At 57.9% G+C, this 14,848-nt stretch overlaps 1 protein-coding gene across 1 annotated transcript; it reads left to right on the top strand.

Moving 5' to 3' along the window:
• The first annotated feature begins 9,549 nt into the window (after positions 1-9,549).
• On the top strand, positions 9,550-12,891 carry LOC101027245 (putative methyltransferase PMT15). Its single transcript, NM_001363976.1, has 6 exons — positions 9,550-10,367; positions 10,774-10,984; positions 11,074-11,362; positions 11,488-11,886; positions 12,039-12,116; positions 12,236-12,891. Exons 1-6 carry the CDS (start codon positions 9,624-9,626, stop codon positions 12,456-12,458), a joined length of 1,944 nt encoding a protein of 647 aa, NP_001350905.1. The 5' UTR covers positions 9,550-9,623; the 3' UTR covers positions 12,459-12,891.
• The last annotated feature ends 1,957 nt before the right edge of the window (positions 12,892-14,848 follow it).

The following is a 14,848-nucleotide window of genomic DNA, read 5'->3' as shown; positions in this document are numbered from 1 at the left end:
AAAACAGCTTATCCAGTAAGATAGAATACGACTACGAGCAACCATATCATGTCCAACAAAGTTATCCATAAAATAAATATTTTTTTGTATATATGCTAGCTAGCTGAAATATTTTGAAATTAGTTCATATCAAAAATATATACATAAACCTATTAGTCAAAAGATATCCATAAACTAATATCCATAAATTAGAAATATTAGCCGAAAGAGAATACTTTGACCGTTTTTTTTGTGCTACTTGTGCACAGTCGATCAGAGCTTATGACCAAAAAAAAACTGGACGGACACAAAAAACATTGAAATGCAAACTATGGGACTTGAACCCAGGACCAGAAGGTGAGAAGCCTTGTGCTCTACCAACTAGGCTAGACAAACTTTGTGCTTATAGCTATCCAACAACTGTTAAAACACAACCGAGCTCGGCGCCAAGATCTGTGGCGCCGAGCTCGGTGCCACGTTTGCGCCACGACGTCCGAATGTGCCAGCGTAGCACGTACCTCGGCGCCATAGGCTATGGCGCCGAGCTGTGTTACCTCGGCGCCATAGCCTATGGCGCCGAGCAAAGGGTCTAAAATTACTATTAAATTTTTTTTGGGTCTAAACGTAAATTTTTTTCTAAAAAAAAGGCTAAAATGTAAAAAAATCGGGCTCTTGGGGTTCATCGTCTCCGAGCGAGGCATCGAAGCCAACCCGGAGAAGATCGCAGCTATCACCAGCATGGGGCCCATCAAGGACTTAAAAGGCGTACAGAGGGTCATGGGATGTCTCGCGGCCCTGAGCCGCTTCATCTCACGCCTCGGCGAAAGAGGTCTGCCTCTGTACCGCCTGTTAAGGAAGGCCGAGTGTTTCGCTTGGACCCCTGAGGCCGAGGAAGCTCTCGGGAACCTGAAGGCGCTTCTTACAAAGGCGCCTATCTTGGTACCCCCAGCTGATGGAGAAGCCCTCTTGGTCTACGTCGCCGCGACCACTCAGGTGGTTAGCGCCGCGATTGTGGTCGAGAGGCAAGAAGAGGGGCATGCATTGCCCGTTCAGAGGCCAGTTTACTTCGTCAGCGAGGTACTGTCCGAAACCAAGATCCGCTACCCACAAGTTCAGAAGCTGCTGTATGCAGTGATCCTGACAAGGCGAAAGTTGCGACATTACTTCGAGTCTCATCCGGTAACTGTGGTGTCATCCTTCCCCCTGGGAGAGATCATCCAGTGCCGAGAGGCCTCGGGCAGGATCGCAAAGTGGGCGGTGGAAATTATGGGCGAGACAATCTCGTTCGCGCCTCGGAAGGCCATCAAGTCCCAGGTTTTGGCAGACTTCGTAGCCGAATGGGTCGACACCCAGCTGCCGACGGCTCCGATCCAACCGGAGCTCTGGACCATGTTTTTCGACGGGTCGCTGATGAAGACGGGAGCCGGCGCGGGCCTACTCTTCGTCTCACCCCTCGGAAAACACCTACGCTATGTTCTACGCCTCCATTTCCCGGCGTCCAACAATGTGGCTGAGTACGAAGCTCTGATCAACGGATTGCGAATCGCCATCGAGCTAGGGGTCCGACGCCTCGACGCTCGCGGCGACTCGCAGCTCGTCATCGACCAAGTCATGAAGAACTCCCACTGCCGCGACCCGAAGATGGAGGCCTACTGCGATGAGGTTCGGCGCCTGGAAGACAAGTTCTACGGGCTCGAGCTTAACCACATCGCTCGGCGCTACAACGAGACTGCGGACGAGCTGGCAAAAATAGCCTCGGGGCGAACGGCGGTTCCCCCGGACGTCTTCTCCCAGGATCTGCACCAACCCTCCGTCAAGATCAACGACACGCCCGAGCCCGAGGCACCCTCGGTCCAGCCCGAGGTACCCTCGGCCCCCGAGGGCGAGGCGCTGCACATCGAGGAGGAGCGGAGCGGGGCCACGCCTGATCGAGATTGGCAGACCCCATACCTGCAATATCTCCGCCAAGGAGAGCTACCCCTCGACCGAGTCGAGGCTCGGCGGATAGCGCGACGCGCCAAGTCGTTCGTCCTGTTGGGCGATGAGAAGGAGCTCTACCACCGCAGCCCCTCGGGCATCCTCCAGCGATGCATCTCCATCGCCGAAGGTCAGGAACTCCTGCAAGAAATACACTCGGGGGCTTGCGGCCATCATGCAGCGCCTCGAGCCCTCGTCGGGAATGCTTTCCGACAAGGCTTCTACTGGCCAACGGCGGTGGCTGACGCCACTAGAATTGTCCGCACCTGCGAAGGGTGTCAATTCTATGCGAAGCAGACCCACCTGCCCGCTCAGGCTCTGCAGACGATACCCATAACCTGGCCCTTCGCTGTGTGGGGTCTAGACCTCGTCGGCCCTTTGCAGAAGGCGCCCGGGGGCTACACGCACCTGCTGGTCACCATCGACAAATTCTCCAAGTGGATCGAGGTCCGACCTCTGAACAGCATCAGGTCCGAGCAGGCGGTGACGTTCTTCACCAACATCATCCATCGCTTCGGGGTCCCGAACTCCATCATCACCGACAACGGCACCCAGTTCACCGGCAAAAAATTCTTGGACTTCTGCGAGGATCACCACATCCGGGTGGACTGGGCCGTCGTGGCTCATCCCATGTCGAATGGGCAAGTAGAGCGTGCCAACGGCATGATTCTACAAGGGCTCAAGCCTCGGATTTACAACGACCTCAACAAGTTTGGCAAGCGATGGATGAAGGAACTCCCCTCGGTGGTCTGGAGCCTGAGGACAACGCCGAGCCGAGCCACGGGTTTCACGCCGTTCTTCCTGGTCTACGGGGCCGAGGCCGTCTTGCCCACTGACCTGGAATACGGCTCCCCGAGGACAAGGGTCTACGACAATCAAAGCAACCAAGCTAGCCGAGAAGACTCGCTGGACCAGCTGGAAGAGGCTCGGGACAGGGCCTTACTACACTTGGCGCGGTATCAGCAATCCCTGCGACGCTACCACGCCCGAGGGGTCCGACCCCGGGACCTCCAGGTGGGCGACCTGGTACTTCGGCTGCGGCAAGACACCCGAGGGAGGCACAAACTCACGCCCCCCTGGGAGGGGCCATTCGTCATCGCCAAAGTTCTGAAGCCCGAAACGTACAAGCTGGCCAACAGTCAAGGCGAGGTCTACGGCAACACTTGGAACATCCAACAGCTACGTCGCTTCTACCCTTAAGATGTTTCCAAGTTGTTCATATACCTCGCACCCACACAAAGTTTAGTCAACAAGGAAGGGTCAGCCTCGCCTCGGCAAAGCCCGACCCTCCCTCGGGGGCTAAAAGGGGGGGAACCCCCTCTGCGTCGAAATTTTCCTCGAAAAAAGGTCTCTTCTGCCAGAATATCTTTCGTGCTTTTTGACTACTTCGAAAAGTGGATCCTGAAAACGACGGAGTACACGTAAGCAGCCAAGGCTGACCGAGCCGAGGGACTCCTACGCCTCCGGGATACGGATACCTCACTCGTCACCTTGACACGGGGCGACTCATGCTTGGTGAAGCGGTTCAGATAATCAACAGACGAGTCTTAGTGCTCAAAAATGAGGAAAAAACACGGCTCCGTGCCATAATTACATACATGTTCAGGCCCCGAAAGTTGAAATGAACAAAAAACACCGGCATTCAAAGTGCCATTACAAACGGAACTCCGGTTCCCCCCTCCGCAGGTACGAACAACACCACTCGATAGGGGTGGGCCTGCGGAGCAACAGAAGACCGACGAACGGCTTGTCATCGCCCGCCCCAGCAGCGGCGACGATGAAGACTTCTGTCCCGGGGGGCCGAACAGCAGCAGCGATGACCTCAGGGCGGATGCTGCTGCCAGGAGGCCCCCGCCCATGCCCAAACTCGAGAGGCAAGGACGGGCAGAAGGCCGTAGAGTTGGAGGTCGGTCCGCGGGTGGCGCCGGCAAACTCGTCGGCGGCGGAAGCTCTTCCAGCTGCCGTGGCGGGAGGCGGCACCGGGAGCGGCTCCGAAGCCGCTCGGCTCAGCGAGCCGGGCACGGTGCAGCTGTCAGCGCCACGGACGACTCCCGTCCTTCCCCCCGATCACGGAGGGAAGGAGCGGGCCACCGCCCACGCAGGGGCCGACCCCAACTCGGCACACTCCCCTCCCCGGCACTAGTGATGAAAATCCTTGAGGCTGAGGGAGGGGCAGAGGCCGCAGCCCGGCTCGCTTTCCCCCACCATCAAGCTGGAGGTCACCATCTTGGGTGACCGCCGGTGGAGGGGTGCAGCCGGGCTGCATGATGAAAATCCTTGAAGCCGAACGATGGCTGAAAGGTACCAACTCCCACGGAGTTGCGTTCCTCCAACGATGAGGCGAAAAGACGGCAGTTTCCCCCCATCCGGGGGCTTGGAAGGTGGAAAGGCGTGGCGCATAAGGGAGCGAGAAGACATGGTCGCCTTACGAAAGGGGTCGCCCTCCTTTTAAAGGCAACTCTCCCTACGTGCGCCCCCAACCGTCACAGGCTGAGTCTTCTCCAACACGCTCCAAAGCCCTCCCCTGCGGCGCGGGGGCTGGGTCCCGCATGTCATGCAGACCGGCTCCGAGCAGAAGAAGCCAAACCGCCGCGCGTGGTGCACGCAACCGCCCAGCGGTTACAAGTGACCCTCCACTTTTGCCCAGACCAACGGGCGAAAGAGGCGGGCACCATGCAGGCGGCATGCAACCGCGCCAAGTGGACGCGCTTCTCTGACTCCCGACACGCCAGCATGGAGGCCCAGGCCCACGCGTCGCGCAACCGGCGCGCCGGATGCTGCATGCAAGCAACTGTACCGCCTGTGCCACCACCGCGCCTCCTCGATTGCGGAACCAATACCGCGACTCGAGGCGACCCAGCGCGCGACCCAGCAGCGCCAGCCTGACGCGGCGGTCAACACGGCCAAAAGTGGGCCGGCAATAATGACGGTGGCAGGCGCGCGGGAGCAACGGTCACGTCGTCAGCCAAGCTCACGTCCCATCCGGAGGCAGCAAGAGAACCCCCTCTCACGGCGTGAAGACAACGCGCCCGTGATCCGTTCCTCGAACGGCTCGCGCACGCGCAACGGCCGCCCCGCCAACTACTCGCCCCGTCGCATTAACTCCGCGGCTGGACAGGCGGTGCTTCTGACAGGAGGAGCGGGCGACGCTTCGCCTTCGCCGTAATAACCGCGCCAAAAAAGGTACGCCGCGTCGTTCGGTTTCGTATCCTTTTTCCTTTTTTCCTCTTTCTCTATCTCTTGCGACAGGGACCGGGAAAGGGGATACCCCGAAAGGGATCCTTCCCCGTGAAGGAACCAGGCTCCGAGCCTCCTTACTGATCAGGGGTTCGAAGGCTGGCCCCCCGAAGGGTTCAACAGCCGCCTCAGATCGCGTGGGCCCTACACCCACTACTGGTCAGAGGTTCGAAGGCCGGCCCCCCGAAGGCTTCCACGGCCGCCTCAGGCTACTCGGGCTCCGCGCCCATTACTGATCAGGGGTTCGAAGGCTGGCCCCCGAAGGGTTCACAGTCGCCTCAGACGCCGAGCGAGGGATGACCAGGGGTACGTTCGATACATAACCAAGGCTCGGGCTGCGCTCCTGAGGTACCCTAGGACATTTCCGAGACCAGCGGGAGCGATCTTGTAACGGAATCCCATCGGAGGGAGGCATCGAGCCCTCGGACCCCGTCGCCAGGGGACCGGGTCCGGCAGATCACCCGCAGGTACTTTTGGGCGTGCCTCTGGGCCCCTAGCCGACCCCCAACGAACGGGGCACGGACGTCCACTCGGATTACCCGCTTGCAGCTCACCGGAGACACCATGTTCGGTGCCCATCAAGGGTAACATGGCGCTCTCCCCCCCCCTCCTTGCGGAAAGGCGACGTAGGGGCGTATGTAAAAAAGCCGAGTCTGTCCCTGATCGCCCTCTCGCCCTGTGCGGAGGCTCGGGGGCTGCTCTCGCAAACCCGGCTCCGGCCGAACCGTTGACAGCGTCAACATACCAGCCCGAGAACTTGGGCCCCGACCGTGCACCCGGGCTACGACCAGTTCGCATGAGGGAACCACCAGACCAGCCGAAGCATTACGCAAGGCATTAAGACCTCGAAAGAGTGAAACCACTCCTCCGAGGCCTCGGGGGCTACACCGGGCGGGTGCGCTCGCGCGCACCCACCGGAACAAAATGCAACCGAGAAAGGCTGGTCCCCTTGCAAAAAAGTGCGACGAAAGCCTCCAAGCGAGTGCTAACACTCCCTTCGAGGCTCGGGGGCTACTGTCGGGGACCATAATTAGGGGTACCCTCAAGACGCCTAATTCTCAGCTGGTAACCCCCATCAGCATAAAGCTGCAGAGGCCTGATGGGTGCGATTAAGTCAGGGATCAGTCCATACGAGCGACTCGATCACGCCTCGCCCGAGCCTAGCCTCGGGCAAGGGCAGCCTACCCCGAGGGGTTTCCGTCTCGCCCGAGGCCCCCTTTTAACGGCGGACACATCTCCGGCTCGCCCGAGGCCTTGCCTTCGCTAAGAAGCAACCCTGACTAAATCGCCGCGCCGACCGACCGAGTCGTAGGAGCATTTAACACAAAGGTAGCCTGACACCTTTATCCTGACGCGCGCCCCCCGGCAGAGCCGAAGTGACCGCCGTCACTTCGTCGCTCCACTGACCGGTCTGACAGAAGGACAGCGCCGCATGCGCCACTCCGACTGCAGTGCCACTTGACAGAGTGAGACTGACAGGCAGTCAGGCCTTGCCAAAGGCGCCATAGGAAACTCCGCTCCGCCCGACCCAGTGCTCGGACTCGGGCTAGGCCCCGGAAGACGGCGAACTCCGCTCCGCCCGACCCAGGGCTCGGACTCGGGCTAGGCCCCGGAATACGGCGAACTCCGCTCCGCCCGACCCAGGGCTCGGACTCGGGCTAGGCCCCGGAAGACGGCGAACTTCGCTCCGCCCGACCCAGGGCTCGGACTCGGGCTAGGCCCCGGAAGACGGCGAACTCCGCTCCGCCCGACCCAGGGCTCGGACTCGGGCTCAACCCCAGAAGATGACGAACTCTGCTTCGCCCGACCCTAGGGCTCGGACTCCGCCCTGGCCTCTGCCGAACGACCTCCGCCTCGCCCGACCCAGGAGCTCGGCCTCGGCCTCGGCCATGGAAGACAGACTCGACCCCGGCTTCGGAGGAGCCTCCACGTCGCCCGACCTAGGGCACAGACCCACCACGTCAACAGGAAGTGCCATCATCACCCTACCCCGAGCCGACTCAGGTCGCAGAGAACAAGACCGGTGTCCCATCTGGCTAGCTCCGCCAAATAGGCAATGATGGCGCCCCGCTAGCCTTGTGACGACGGCGGCTCTCAGCTCCCTTACGAAAGCAGGGGGACGTCAGCAAGGACCCAACCGCTCCGACAGCTGTCCCTCCGCCAGGCTCCGTTGCTCCTCCGACAGCCACGACATCACACCAGCAGGGTGCCAAGATCTCTCCGGCTGCCACATTGGCATGTACTTAGGGCGCTAGCTCTTCCCCCGCTAGACACGTAGCACTCTGCTACACCCCCATTGTACACCTGGATCCTCTCCTTACGCCTATAAAAGGAAGGACCAGGGCCTTCTTAGAAAAGGTTGGCCGCGCGGGGACGAGGGCGGGACATGCGCTCTCTTGGGGCCGCTCGCTTCCCTCACCCGCGTGGACGCTTGTAACCCCCTACTGCAAGCGCACCCGACCTGGGCGCGGGACGAACACGAAGGCCGCGGGATTTCCACCTCTCTCACGCCCGTCTCCGGCCACCTCGCTTCCCCCCTTCGCGCTCGCCCACGCGCTCGACCCATCTGGGCTCGGGCACGCGGCACACTCACTCGTCGGCTTAGGGACCCCCCGGTCTCGAGACGCCGACAAAATAGTAAATGTATAAGTAGTTGGTGATAGTGTTGCTTGCTTGCTATTATAGTTATTACTAGCGTTATATATGTGGTGGATGTATAAGTGCAAGGTAACTTGATTATACAACTTATTATTTGTATTTAATTCTCTCTACTAATATTTTGTATACCAAATCATGAACTCGTTGTTCATTACTTAAATTTTGGACCATGATCTCATTAATCATTACGATACTTATTGATTATAAAAAGAATAAGCATATTGGAGATAAAAACCCGCGGGTAACCCGTGGGTACCCGCAAACCTGATGAGTACGGGTTTGGGAAAAATTTCAAACCCGTCATGGGTACATGTTTTTTTAATGGGTGTAAATAATTTTCACGGGTACGAGTTTGGGATAGCAAAACTTGGCGTGTTTGTACCCGTTGCCATCTCTAGTCACGGGGAAAGCCGTTGTTGTTGGGATGTAGACTCCCGTGAGTGGAAGGAGTTTTTCAGTCAAGTTGGTTAGAGATGTCCGAGACCTGCAGTACCTGCCGAATTGAGAGCAATCAGATCAGAGACCAAGGCACGAAGAAAGAAGAAGCAGACATGTCAGCACCCGCCACCCGCCTCCCGCCGACAGGCTACAGGATTCATGCAGCCAACAAGGACGAGCTTCCTTTCGCTCGAACCGGCCTGGGACTATCTCATTGTCTCCGGCATCCGGCTACAGCTTCTTTACGCCGAGGGGGAGAAGGAAGGCGATGCCCGTGTGACGCCGAGGCTATCAGACTCACTGACCTGACTTGTTGGGGCTGGGCTGCTGGGGTCGACGACGATCCCGGCCCTTTCGGTCTCACTCACTGGCGCTCGCCGTCGATTGGCCTACGTCTAGGCTAACGTGCGTCGGCTCAATGATTACCGTGGTTGGTGGTATCCGCCAGTAGACTAGTAGAGTAGTACTCTGCCTTTCTGGGGTGGCTTTGCGCGGTACCGACGTACCGTCGCGGTCGGCAGTAAAAAGGACCCCGTTGCGTTGAGATGAAAGATTGACGAGTACCTGCGGCAGTGTACAAAGAGCACACAGGGTACTGTACACGGTTTGATTGGCGCGGGCTGGGGTGTACCGCCGCTGCAGCCAGGCGGACCCGACCCACGTGCGCCACCGCCAGCCAGCCAGCAGCCTGCCCCGTCCCCTTGCCTGCCTTGCCCAGTAGGTGCGACGTCACGGTGGAAACCAAAAATCTAGCCCGTACTAGATCTTCTTCGTATAGCCATTGTTTATACTTTTCGCCTCGGCGAATGTTTCCAAACCAGCGCCGCGCCGCGCTCCTTTTTCGTTTCCTCGAAAGGGTCAGCCAGCCAAGACAGACAAACAGAGGAACGTGAGGAAGATGCGGCATGTCACGTGACATGACACGAGCGCCGAGATTGGGATGGATGGCGTCACGGGCTCAACAAATCCATTCAATTCCCCCCGTCTACCCTGCCCTGGATAGGTGGAATGGGGAAACCCGACGACTGATGCAGTGTGTTTAGACTCTGTGCTCGTGTCACACGCACTCTCGCCACCGTGTCTGTGCCAGTAGTAGTAGTCGTAGCTCCAGCTCAGCTATTGTCCCTGCTAATCACCTCCCGTAACTGTCAGCACCCGTCCAAATCTACTACTCCTACAATAGTCCTATTATACAAAACTCATCAGCTCATGCCCAGGAGAGCGCACGCTCTTAAGCAGCGGGCGGCAGTGGCACGGAGCACACTCCCCAGTCCCCAGTCCCCCGCTGGGAGCGGCAGCCAGCACGAGGCAGGAGCAGCGCGAGGGCAGGCGCCATGGGGGTCCGGTCGGCGGCCACAAAGCTGCACATCCCACCATCCGCCGCCCGCCGACCCACGTTCCTGCCATTCGTGGCCGTCCTCCTCCTCTGCTCTGCCTCCTATCTCATCGGCGTCTGGCAGCACGGCGGCTTCGCCACTCCATCCGACAAACCCGCCGCCGTCTCCACCGCTACGGCCGTCGCCTGCACCAACGTCGCCGCCGCCCCGAAGAGGAGGACCCGGTCCGGCGCCAGCTCCCCGTCCCTCGACTTCTCCGCGCGCCACGCGGCCGCGGCGGACGACGCGCTCGACGCTAGCACCGCCACCGCCGCCTCCTCGGCCGCGCCGCGGAGGTCGTCGTACCCGGCGTGCCCCGCCAGGTACTCCGAGTACACGCCGTGCGAGGACGTGGAGCGGTCGCTGCGGTTCCCGCGGGACCGTCTGGTGTACCGCGAGCGGCACTGCCCGGCGTCGGAGCGGGAGCGGCTGCGGTGCCTTGTGCCCGCGCCGCCCGGGTACCGCACCCCGTTCCCGTGGCCCGCCAGCCGCGACGTCGCCTGGTTCGCCAACGCGCCGCACAAGGAGCTCACCGTCGAGAAGGCGGTGCAGAACTGGATCCGCGTCGACGGCGACAGGCTCAGGTTCCCCGGCGGCGGGACCATGTTCCCCAACGGCGCCGACGCCTACATCGACGACATTGCCAAGCTCGTCCCGCTCCACGACGGCTCCATCCGCACCGCGCTCGACACCGGATGCGGGGTAAGCAGTAGACGCTCACGCTCTCGCCCACCGCGTTGGTTAGCTTTAGCTAGTACAGAAAAAATAAGTGGATTTGGTCGACTGACGAGCGTCGACAGGGTTAGATTGGAGAATTTAGTTCCAATTAAGGCCTTGTTCGGTTATTCCCAATGCACATGGATTGGATGGGATTGGAAAAAAATAAGAAGAAGTTTGACTTGTTTGGGATTCAAACCCATCCAATCCCGCTCAATCCACATGGATTGAGAGCTAACCGAACAAGCTCTAAGCATTGACTTGAGATCAAGGCCAGTCTCTTGCTAGTTCCAGTCCCAACTCCCAAAGGGCACTGGACATTGGAAAAGCGAGTACTACTCTGCTCCGCTTCTTTCAGAGACGTTCTTTTTGTGTCGGAAATTTTGCGCAGGTGGCGAGCTGGGGCGCGTACCTGCTGTCGCGGGACATCCTGGCCATGTCGTTCGCGCCGCGGGACTCTCACGAGGCGCAGGTGCAGTTCGCGCTGGAGCGAGGCGTGCCGGCCATGATCGGCGTGCTCGCGTCCAACCGCCTCACCTACCCGGCCCGCGCCTTCGACATGGCGCACTGCTCCCGCTGCCTCATCCCCTGGCAACTCTACGGTACGCACGCACGCACGGCACGGCACTCTCTCTCTCTCTCTGTGTTCAAAACGCTTAGCTCAGCACTCGGCACCGAACGCGGCGTGCAGATGGACTGTACCTGATCGAGGTCGACCGGGTGCTGCGTCCCGGAGGGTACTGGATCCTGTCCGGGCCGCCGATCAACTGGAACAAGTACTGGAAGGGGTGGGAGCGGACCAAGGAGGACCTCAACGCCGAGCAGCAGGCCATCGAGGCCGTCGCCAGGAGCCTCTGCTGGACCAAGGTCAAGGAGGCCGGCGACATCGCCGTCTGGCAGAAGCCCTACAACCACGCCGGCTGCAAGGCCTCCAAGTCGTCCCGGCCCTTCTGCTCGCGCAAGAACCCTGACGCGGCATGGTTGGTACCTGGTACCCCCCACACACATTTGATGTATCCGTACCGTACGATCGAGCTTAACTAAGGTGATCACCATCGCTGTAATCAAACTATGATCTGCTGCACCACGGACAACACGGGCGCAGGTACGACAAGATGGAGGCCTGCATAACGCCGCTGCCGGAGATCTCCAAGGCCAGCGACGTCGCCGGCGGCGCGGTGAAGAGATGGCCGCAGCGGCTCACGGCCGTGCCGCCCAGGGTCTCCCGCGGCACTGTCAGGGGCGTCACGGCCAGGTCGTTCGCGCAGGACACGGAGCTGTGGCGGAGGAGGGTCCGGCACTACAAGTCGGTGGCCAGCCAGCTCGAGCAGAAGGGGCGGTACCGCAACGTGCTGGACATGAACGCGCGCCTGGGCGGGTTCGCCGCGGCGCTGGCGCTGGCCGGCGACCCGCTGTGGGTCATGAACATGGTCCCGACCGTGGCGAACGCGACCACGCTCGGGGCCATCTACGAGCGCGGCCTCATCGGAAGCTACCAGGACTGGTGAGTGAGTTCGTTGCGCATGTATGGTGGTGGTCCTTGTCCTTCCACCAGCTAGCGGCGCGGCGGTGATTGAATGGCGACGGTGTGTCGGTGGCGCGACGGTCGTCGGTTAAGGTTTCGCGATCTCATCACTGCTGCTGCATTCACTGCAGGTGCGAGGGCATGTCTACCTACCCGAGGACCTACGACCTCATCCATGCGGATTCGGTGTTCACCCTGTACAAGGACAGGTAAATCACCAGCTGACCGAACGAACGAACCTGCGTCAGGCAGGCAGGAAGACGCAGGGGACTGATGCGTTTTGGTTATGTGTTGCCTTTGCCTGCTGGTTCCGCTTGGCTTTTGCAAGGTGTGAGATGGACCGCATCCTCCTGGAGATGGACAGGATCCTGAGGCCCAGGGGCACGGTGATCGTCAGGGAAGACGTGGACATGCTGGTGAAGGTCAAGAGCCTGGCGGACGGGATGAGGTGGGAGAGCCAGATCGTCGACCACGAAGACGGCCCGCTCGTCAGGGAGAAGATCCTCCTGGTCGTCAAGACGTACTGGACTGCCCAGGACCAAGACCAGTAGCAGGACCGGACTTGTCAAGCGAAGTTCAGCAATGTTGATAAGCATTTTTCTTGCTTCGAATTGCATTGGATCGCCATTTCTAGCTCCTTGAGCTAGTAGTGTTCTCTGTTTGTTTGCTGTTCCTTTTGGACTGTACTTGCTCAGATAGGAAATTTGTATCCTAAGGCCTTGTTCGGTTATTCCCAATACACATGGATTGGATGGGATTGGAAAAAATTCTTAAGAAGTTTGACTTGTGTGGGATTCAAACCCATCCAATCCCACTCAATCCACATGGATTGAGAGCTAACCGAACAAGCCCTAAGGTGTAACAGGGGGAAATGGAAGGGCTTAGGTAAAACCCCTGGCCCCTGCAAAGTTTTTTTTTGTTTTCCTTCAATTGCGAAATTGTGGCAAGTGGTAAATAGAAAGTCACTGTTGCGAGTCATCCCGGATAAGCACAGCTGGGTTCGTTCTAGCATTACAGTTTTGTTGTATGCAATCCCCCCCTTCCCTTCAGATCTTATTTATGTGCTGTGTTTGTGCTGGATTCAAGGTTTCAGATCTATTTATGATATGAAATAACACTGTTTCTGGTCCCCAACAGTCGTGACAGCTAATGGGCCCAGGAATTTATTGGTAATGAATGGTACAGAAACATTTGACAGGACAATAGGCCATGTAAACAGGTCTCTCGGATCCTTTGCCCCGTTCACCAGTTGTTAGAGCCGGACGAAGTGTCCAATAGCATTACAGCTCATCTGTGTACGTATACTTTAGGGAGATTAGCACGAGCCAAATAATTGTAAATAATTGTGTTGTTTCAGAAACTTGCGCTGCAGGATACTCGAGACTGTTGTATGGTATGTGTATCAATCCTATACATCAGAAGTGTACCGTAAAATATTATCAATCATAAAATACTACATCTGCTATCAACTACATCATACTAAATGACATGGGCCTCCACGCTCATGTATGAGACATGTTATACCTGCCCCATACAGCAGGTATGGCAATTGTCGAGGATCAAATCCTCGGACCCCTGAGACCACAGGTCGGAGGTAGGACCGAGGTAGGGTCCGCCTCGAAGGATCCACCCCCCAGTAACCCTGAGTACAAAGCTTGTTGGTCGGACGAACTGAGAGGAAGCCACTCGAGTGGATTCTGCACTCGGTCCGGGGATTGCCCCTTCATAAACAACCGGCCACATTAAATATGTCTGGCGCCGAGCCACGATAGAGAAGTCGTTCCTCCTTCCACTCATGACCTAGGAACTCAGACCAGAGCCCCACTCATGACCTACGAGGTCATAGGCCTGCGACCCACTTATGGCCTACCGAGTCTAGTTCTGAGCCCCTGACAATCTACAAGGCCCACAACACAATGAGAACGCCAAGGCTCAGGCTACGAAGGCCAGGAGTCGACGCGACACATGAAGAGTAATGATGACGCCTAAGTTCCTCGCCGCCCACACGTAGTCGAACTTAAAGAGCCCGACCAGAGAGCTCAAACGACCAAGGCGAATACCGGCAGACACATTTCGACGAGGGTAGAACACTTCGTTCTACCGTAACGCGGTAACTCCTTCCACGAGACGCCACTTGTAACCGGCTCCCTCCTTGGTCTATAAAAGGGGAGGGTCGACAGCGACCCGATAGACGATCAAAAGCAGAACGCAAGACCACGACGCTCACGATTTAGTTGGTAGCAAACACCCGATACGTAGAATCCTTAGCGACGCTACCCCATAGAGACTTGGGAAGTCTTCCCTCTCTCGCCCGCTTATATAACCCCTACTACGAACATTGAGCAACAAGGTGTCGGTAGCGCGAGCCACCAAATACTGGAAGTAGGGACATTCCGCCCGAACTAGTATAAATCTTGCGCACACTTAGGACACCATCCGGATCCAAAATGCACACATAAATTTACTTGTTGGAGCTGGTTCGAAACGCGATAGTTGGCACGCTGTGTAGGGGCCTTGCGCGTTCTCGATGTCTTCTTCGCCGAGTTCCGGATGGCCGCAACGTCGTCTGGGCCCCCGAAACGAACATTCATTTCGGGAGTCTCGACTTCATCGTCAATGACGATAGGGAAATGGCGAGTGAAGGAAACAGGTGACGACTAAAAGGAGGGTGAATTAGGACTTCTAAAACTTTCTCTAAACTAGGGAACAAATAAATCCTTAGAGCAAAACCTATGCAAATAAATAATCTTGAATGTGCAAACTAGGTTTTGTCTAAGTGTTGCTATCTCTACCGCAAAGGCTAAGTTTCAATCCTAAATAGTCTAATTATAAAGACAAGATTGAAACTTAAATGTTTAATATAAATGCGGAAGCTAAAAAGCAAGGTAGAGATGCAAACTCTCGTAGATGACGCCGGTATTTTTACCGAGGTATCCGGAAC

This window comes from Zea mays, chromosome 4 (genome assembly GCF_902167145.1).
Source record: "Zea mays cultivar B73 chromosome 4, Zm-B73-REFERENCE-NAM-5.0, whole genome shotgun sequence".
In the NCBI taxonomy this organism is placed as follows: domain Eukaryota; kingdom Viridiplantae; phylum Streptophyta; class Magnoliopsida; order Poales; family Poaceae; genus Zea; species Zea mays.
This window is presented reverse-complemented; position numbering and strand designations above follow the sequence as displayed.

What these genes read in the sequence shown, in the direction of transcription:
- LOC101027245 (NM_001363976.1), top strand. Translation starts at nt 9,624, where the DNA reads ATGGGGGTCCGGTCGGCGGCCACAAAGCTGCACATCCCACCATCCGCC. An exon ending in AAGAACCCTGACGCGGCATG is followed by an intron (nt 11,363 to 11,487) that starts GTTGGTACCTGG and finishes ACACGGGCGCAG; the next exon opens with GTACGACAAGATGGAGGCCT. An exon ending in TTCACCCTGTACAAGGACAG is followed by an intron (nt 12,117 to 12,235) that starts GTAAATCACCAG and finishes GGCTTTTGCAAG; the next exon opens with GTGTGAGATGGACCGCATCC.